Source organism: Austrofundulus limnaeus, unplaced genomic scaffold (genome assembly GCF_001266775.1).
Source record: "Austrofundulus limnaeus strain Quisiro unplaced genomic scaffold, Austrofundulus_limnaeus-1.0 Scaffold26, whole genome shotgun sequence".
Lineage (NCBI taxonomy): Eukaryota > Metazoa > Chordata > Actinopteri > Cyprinodontiformes > Rivulidae > Austrofundulus > Austrofundulus limnaeus.
In genome coordinates this window covers 860,490-868,911 of record NW_013952428.1, presented here as the reverse complement: position 1 = coordinate 868,911, position 8,422 = coordinate 860,490, and the positions used below count along the sequence as shown (strand labels likewise).

Sequence of the window (8,422 nt, the reverse complement as noted above, 5' to 3'; positions counted from 1 at the left end):
ATGTGTTTACATCCATCGCCGCCATGTTTGTAATGACTTATCACGAGAACAAACATATTCACGTGACTTTAATAGTATTTCTTACTTAATAGAAACACCGCAGTTGTGAAACTGTGTTTTTCGACATTAACAGAATATCAACAAAGTTTCACGCACATTTGCAATGGAAACACAGATAAAGAGTCACTTTCTCCCGTCACAAACACACCTGTGCTCTTCATGGCAGACGTCAGTGAGCTGAGAATAGAGCTGATCTTCCCGAGGTCCACTTTGGCCAGATTGACTCCCAGAGGAGTGGCGGGAGCACCTGTGGCTTTAGTGGATGTGGGAGTCACCGGCGCTGCTGTGGCGGAGGCGGCAGGCTTTAAAACATTCGGAGGCGTAGTTGGAAGTTTCGACGGCGTGTCCGACTTTGAAACAGACTGGGAAGAGTTGTCTTTATCATCTAGGGGAGAAAGAAAGAATAAGTTGATATGTTTGCAAATCACTATAACTAATAAAACATTTAGCTGTTTGGTCACAGACAAATAAAACAAAAACGCAGCAACTAACCTGCTGCTGGAACAGGGTTTGCCTCCTCATCAGATAAATCCATGTCCTCCATGTCTCTGTTGTCAGTTTGTAAATCTCCTTCATCCATAGCTTTGCCGTCCAGCTCCGGATCCACCTGAGCTCTGCCGACACCCATTTCCAGAAAAGGAGAGTCGGATCCGGTGGGCGACGGAGCGTCTTCAGACGGCGAGGGGATGGGAGAGTCCTCCGGTCCCGGCAGCGTCGCCTTGAGGGAATCCAGTTTTCTTTTCAGACTGGTTACACGGTTGGCAAAGGCATTGTACGCCTGACGAACACGGCAGAAGAAGACATTCCAATAAAGAATAAAGACAAAAAAAAAGAGAATACAAATTAAAAATCACTAAAACCTCCTATCACGCACCAATAATTAAATCTAAAAACACCCATTTTCAAATTTTAATCACCATCTTTTAAATACAAAGTACTCACATTAGCCACAATTTTAACCTCTTTGTACTGCATCTCATAGAAGATGTCTGCGTTTCCCAAAGCTTCCAGCAGAGACGGACCGTTTTTCAACTCCTTCTCAAGGAAACTGATGAACTCCTCTAACTTCTGGCTGCCGTCTTCAAAGTCCTTGGCAAACTGGTTTCCTCCTGCTTTGTCTAACAAACGGGACATTAATGTTAAACACAAGGTTTCCTCAAAATACTTAAGAACAAAAATAGCTAAATCTATTGCAGTACTATAAAAAGTAAAGGACTTATTTAATGATAAAGCACTATTTATATTATATAATTCAATAATTGTTCCACATTTGATTTATTGTATAGAAGTCTGGGGGAAATGTAAAACAATCACTAATCCTATTTTTATTTTGCAGAAAAGAGCTGTAAGAATTCACACAAGAAAGCATTATAATCACCCAATGTATTATTTCATCAACTGAAATTATTAAAGTTTTAAGAGTTGATCGATTATAATATTCTGCGGGTTATGTTTAAGGCTCATAAAAATGTGTTACCTTCAAACATTCTACCAAATTTTGTTAAAAATGGAAAGTTGCTATAATCTGAAGGGATTAGAGGTGTTTGTAACACCAGAAATTCCACCGTATCTTACACCCCTAAATTATAAGATTTATGTCGTCTTCTGCTACCTTTCATCAGTGTGCACTGCCAATGCACACTATTGTTTTCCTGTTTCTCTTTATTATTATTCAGCATATTATTCCGTCTTCTTCCATGTCGCCACGCTATTCCTCCTGCATACTTTGTCCTACAGCTGCCATTGTAATTTCCATCTGTAAAGGTCCTGTGCCAAATGATTGCTATGCCTTTTGGCACCTGTACAACTTGTAGTTTTTGAAATATTAATGTTTAAACTTTATTCCCAATTCATATAATGGGAGTCAATGGGGTTTTGTAATGGTCCAATACTGTCCCCAGCTGTACTCAACTTGGTACTGCACCATAGTTTTATTTGTATTTAATCTCAATAGTTCAGTGTTTACAATACTAATATGATTGTATTTTGATGTTTTACAACAATATTGTCTTAATACTGCTCTATTGTTGTAATATTATGCAGTTTAGTGTCAATAATTGTATTGGCAATGTGGCCTCTTTCTGCACACATACAAACCAACCCCTGCCACCACCTTCTGCCACAGCTCCATTGGCCTAATGGTCTATGTCATGGACTTTCATGTGGGAGATCAGGGTCCAAAACCCTGCTAATGCAACTTTAAGAAAAAATCTCTTCAAACTTCATATTGTCACACAATTACCTTAATTACAAACACCTGCTGACGTGACAGGCACAAGCTGGTATAGAAAACACATTTGAACTTGGTCAAAGTTCATTCTGCAAGTCCAATGCTGCAGGCAAAGCCATGCTGCAATGACATGCTACGTGGCAATGCACACTTGTTTTTACATCGTAAAAACCCATGTCTAGTTTTATTTGATTTTGTGTTGTCTTGTTGTATGCAATGTTTTTTTATGAAATGAATAAGTTTTTGGAAAAAAAATCTCAATGTTTCAATATAAACACGCTAGAAATCAAACCAAGCCAGACGGTTTATATTAAAAAGTAGAGATTAAGGCTGAAAAGAACAAAAGATTAGCAGTGATAAAGATACTTTTCTGACCTTTGAGTCTCTTGAAGGCCTCAGCGTTGTAGGCGTCCAATCTGAAACCTGCGAGCTGCTTCTCCCTGAATCCTTCTTCAGCTGCAGTTCGCTTCTGTCTCGACAGCTGCTCGATGAGAGAGTGAGGCTAGAGAAGAAGAGCCAATCAATTAGGGTGATGTTCCAGAACTTTTTGCTTTAGATTCATTTTTAGAGGAAGTGAAAACTTACTGTGAATTCTGCAACTATCTTGGACTTCAAAGCTGCTTTAGCACTGGTGGGGGCTAAAGAATAAAAAAATATTTTATATTAAACCAAATCATTTTATAAACAGATATAAAAAGGTAATTTACGGTGATGTGAAGCTTGTGAAATTTTAATAGCCGTCTTTATTTCTGCATAAATATAAAAAAATTTCACATATTTTAAAAATGTTTGATAAAAAAATTTCCAGCGTTGTATAAAGTACCACAAAGTGATACTTGAGTAAAAGTACAAGTATCTTACCAAAAAATTACTTTGGTAAAAGTTAAAGTCTCCTTTAGGAATATTACTTGAGTAAAAGTCTTAAAGAGTAACTTACCCCAAAATTAACTTTTTTAGCTGATAAACTGTCTAGAATGTGTCTAAAATGTTATATAGTACTGTTTCTGTGCTAATTTTGATGTTTTTGTGCGTATTTGTTCAAATCTGTAATATTTGGTCTAAAAACGTCTTTTTGCTGCTCATATGGGTGGAGCAGTGGTACTGCAGGCTAATTTGCATATTGGTTAACGGCTCTCCACGGTGACGTGTCTTCTCCACAGTTTCGTCACAGCGGCTGTGTTCTGGTATAAAAGCCTCTCTCTAAGACACGCCCCTGCAGCAGTCAGAGGGTGGAACAGTTAGCAAGCTTAGCATGATCGTCTGTTGACCTTCAGCCTCGGGTGGGGAGAGCTGACTGCTGCTCTACTCTTTCTCCCCCTCTCTCTGTCTTTCGATCTATCGATGTTCCAGAAAGTAAGAAATGTTCTCTTTTTTTGTTGTTGTTGTTTTTTAACGGCATGTTTTCTAATTTGAGGGAAAATGTTTTTTTGTTCTGAACTCCAAAATTGACAATGTCACCTAAAAACAGCTTTATATATTTATTTTTAACAGGGGGTCTTTCTGCCCCTCATCTCATCGCAGTATTTCACTTGGCGTGAGTACGAGTGATGTCATAAAGATGTGTAATGATTCATGGTACAATAAAAATACCACACATGGATCTTCAGCCAACTATAAGAAAAAGCAAGCTTGTTATTTTTTGTGTTGTCATTTCAAAAGTGATAACTCCAGAAAACAAGGCAGCAGATTAAAAATCTGAAATATGAATAATAGCTGTTACCAGGAGGCGCCTCCTTTTCTTTCTGCTTCTGCTTCTCCTTTTCTTTCTCCTTCTCCTTCTGCTTGTCTCGCTCCTTTTCTTTTTGCTTCTCTCGGTCTTTCTCCTTTTTGTTCAAGTTGGTTTTGAGCTTGGCAATCACCTCTTCGGGATACACGTTCCTCTCCTCCCAAATTGTAAAGATCCTTTCCACTGACTTGCGGACTTTGCCATCTCTATCAAAACAAAACGAAACGACAGCAGCACTGGTACATGTCACTGGTAGCAGATGTAGAACAACTGGTTTGTATTTTCACAATAAAAGAATCAAACTGGATCAGAATAAAAATGAACACATTGTACTCACTTGATGAGCAGAACGGCGTTCGGGAGAGCATCAGCAAATGCTGTACGAAACACAATCGCATTTTTCCTTTTGCAGTTTTGTATCACATCATTGGCAAGGTAGAAAAGATTCAAACGATGATTGTTGTCAGCTGTGGGGGGAAAAGTAACAAAAAGGAGGCAACTTTAAAAGTTTGCTATACTTTGGATTAAAAATTAATTCAACAATGTAATGTAATTCTACACTTAATATTTGCTCTTACTGATCCTGTCAATTTTCTGTTTTTTACATTTTGTAAATGACCAACTGCTCAAAAGCTGCTCGCTTGAATCTGTGTTTTATAAGCAAAATATCTGAGGATCAAATGAGCTTCATTTAAAATTATTTTTATACATTTTAATTAGTACTGGGCGGTATACTGTTTTGTACCGAAAACCGGTTTTTATTTTTGTTATGATATGACTTTTCTGAGTACCGCTGTAAATAGCCTGAACACATGCGGAATGTTTCATCACGGCCGCCAGTGAACTTTTTCCCTAGGGACATGTTTCCTCGCAGCACTGCTAAGCGCGTTAGCATGCTAACGTTATTGTTGGAACAACTGGCGGGTGGTGGTGTGTTTCAGCTGCTTATATGGTCTGCCTTAAAAAAAAACATCCCGTTTTCACCATTGCTGAATAGTAAACAACTCTTCAGTGACGTACACGGTTAGATTTAATGCGCTACGTTATAATGGAGACGTTATTGCATGGAGACTCTAGCGTGCTTCTATTGTGAAAAGCCCAGGGGGAAGTAGTTTTGTAGTAGAGCTGAGTTGACTGATGTGCAAAGTGAGTCATCCTTTTAAGTTTTATTAACACGTAACAATAGAGCAGATAATGATCTTTTCTCAACCCTTCATGATCAGACCTAAATGCATGATTACTGTCTACAACCAGGCAAAGAAGAAAAGACGTTTAGAGGAGGGAAACAGTCAGACAGAGGTACAGTAAAAGAAAAATGTCAATAAGCAAAGTTTGTACATTTTATTATCAGCTGAGTTGTGAGGAAAATAAATACCGTCAAATACAGTGAAACCGGTGTAATTATTGAAAATACCGTGATATAAAATTTGGGTCATAACGCCCAGCTCTAATTTTAATAGTGTGAATGCTTATCAAGTTTTATTTATTTTATTTCAAACTTCATTCATTTCTTAAAAAACAAAAATAATGCTATGTACAATAAGAAAATACAAATACAATGAAGTAAAATAAAATGAAAGGCAGCAGAGAGAAGTATAATATTTGCCCCTTTTTTCCCTCAAGTATAAATTCAAACAATAATCGTCAGTTAAAACGATAAAACAAAAACATAAAATCAAATCAAGTTTTCACACATATGAGATCAATTTTCCTCCACACAACTTCTTGTTGGGACGTTGTGTAAAACATTAGAAAATCTTGCAATGGTGATGATATTTGTAAACACTGCAATGACAATATCAGGTGTGATATACGTCTTTTCTTCCTTTCCTTGTGTTCTAATCTGTACTTCCTACTCTATGTGACCTTTGGTATATTTGACAATTTCATTTGTGTCTGTCGTGAGCTTTTGCTGTCGTGACCCCCGGATTTACACTACATGCGTCTCCGCTCCACTGCTCTGCAGTTCGCAGCAGTTCGTTTGTGTCCCAATTTTTACAGCTTCCGGTCCGCTCCGCTCCGCTGCGACGCACAAAGGAGGAGCACAACTGTAAGAAAATTTAGTGTTGTTTTACTGAAATCGTGTCTTACCCAGGCACAAACCACACAAATGTTGAACTGATTAAAATGTGAAGATAATGGACCATACAAAACCAATATTGGAGTCTGAATGATGGTTTTATTGCTTATGACTCAAGCCAACACCAACGCTCCCAGAAACACGTAAGTGCAGCTCATTTTAACAAGCATGTGCAGGAAGGCGATCATGTGATAAATTCGGTGATAAATGTGGGTCAGAGCAAAAAAAAATTTATTCTGTGAAAGATGAACGTCAAACACAGCTAAAAACATAGATTATAAAAGCTTTTGATATCTATGTTGAAACTGTAACGCTGTCGTGTTTAAATAAATAAAATCCACGTGTATCATGTGTGTACACATATGCTTCATGCTACGTTTCCATCTGCTTCCCAAACAGAACGATACATTCTGACAGCATTTGTGTAGAAATATATCCGTATATTTATTAATATAGCTGCAATTTTGACATTTTCCCACAAATTATTACGCCTAATAGTGTCTTATTTTGAAAATACGGATGTTGTGCTTGTTCCTCTTCCCGTTGGTGCCACGTGATTTTTAAAAATTGACTCCGGTGTCCGGCAGAAATAGGATCGGATCTAATTTTGCCGGATCGCTGTCTGCTCACCACCGCCGTGCGCAGCCAGTGTAAACACTCTCATTGATTATAATGGGTGTGTATTTGTGGCAGAGGTCGGACCGGAGCGGAGCGGAGCCGGAACGCATGTAGTGTAAATTAGGGGAGACTCTGTCCTGCATTATCAATAAAAATAAAACTTTAAAACTCTTCAGATACATTAGTCTATAACTACTGCATTCCAATCAGTTCTTTGTGATATGAATTTTGCACACACTGGTACTGCCACAATGATGTATTCGCAAAATATTGTGCAGCCTTGTAAAACAAATAAAATCAGAATAGGATTTGCAAATCCTTTTCAACTTATATTCAACTGAATATAAGATAAATAATCATCTAACAGACTTTGATTTTTTATAAATATCCACTCATTTTGAATTTGATTTCTGCAACATGTTCAACAAAACTGGGAACAGGGGCAACAAAAGGAGAGCTGAGGAACGACCGCTTGTTTGGAGCATTCCACAGGTGAACAGGTTAAACAGAAACAGGTACAGTGCCTTGCAAAAGTATTCAGCCTGCTTGAACTTTTCAAACTTTTGACACATTTCAGGTTTCAAACATAAAGATATAAAATTTTACTTTATTTTATTTAGTATTTAAATATATGCCTGAGAAACACCTACTATTTTCCCTTTAGTGTTTATTTTAAGAAGGTGACAATGTACAAAGTAATCTACCATCTCACACAATATGTTTATAAAACTTTCCAAAAAACAGCTCAGAGTTTCTCTTTCCTGATAGCTTTTAAGATTCTTGCACAACAACAAGTAGTCAGAAATATCAAAAATGTCCCAACAGCGGCTTAAAATACAGAGTTAAACAGTCAACATGGGAAAAAATAATTTTAAATATGTCACAGTAAGGCTAGGCGGTATGACCTCAAATTCATATCAGGGTATAAACTGAATCCCTTCATGGCAACGGAATATCGCGATAGAAAATTATCATAAAAAGCAAAGATAATGTAATTTTTAGAGCATTTATTTTGCAGAAAACTAATCATAATCAAACCCAGCAAGTACAAAAGAATGTTTAATATATCAAGATGACTGTCTTGATCCACTCAACCTATCATTTCCCCTCCCAAAACAGAAACAAACAGCAACAAGTGGGAAATCAGTATCAGACATTATATTATATTATATTACATTATATTATATTATATTAAATTAATCGATTAACGCTTTTCTGACGATTTTGCAAACGATACGATTATGCCCAACCCTAATGCCAATATATCACGCATCCCTACTAATATCTGTTAATATTCAGTCAGCGACAATATAAAACACACAAAATAATTTGATATTAATTTATAATACCTGGGGGTTATGTAAATTCATTATAACCCAACTTCATTTAATTTGATTTAATTAGTAATCTAAATCTGATTGAATCAAAGGTCACTCGGCTAAATCAAGACGTAATTAAAAAAAGTTGCTAGTTGCTAGGGCTGTGTATTGGCAAGAATTTGGTGCTACGATACATATCATGACAGAGGAGTCACGATACGATATATCCTGATATATTGCGATACTATAAGCAAGGCGATATTTTGCGATATTTTGCAATTTTTTTGTCCAAAAAATTCTATTAAATAAAAACCGCTTACAGGGGAAAAAATGAAAAACCAAAATTCATTGTCTCAGAAAATTCTAATATTACATAGACATACTTTTGA

General features: G+C 36.9%; 1 protein-coding gene across 1 annotated transcript in view; it reads right to left on the bottom strand.

The window, feature by feature from the left end:
- The window catches only part of rprd2b (regulation of nuclear pre-mRNA domain containing 2b), a gene marked incomplete at its 3' end in the record, with an annotated part of 24,571 nt that overhangs the window by 6,081 nt on the left and 10,068 nt on the right, over nt 1–8,422 (bottom strand). The window contains 7 exon segments of the mRNA XM_014004702.1: nt 209–445; nt 553–838; nt 1,003–1,178; nt 2,666–2,792; nt 2,876–2,928; nt 4,011–4,222; nt 4,354–4,483. Coding sequence (XP_013860156.1) covers nt 209–445; nt 553–838; nt 1,003–1,178; nt 2,666–2,792; nt 2,876–2,928; nt 4,011–4,222; nt 4,354–4,483 — 1,221 coding nt within the window.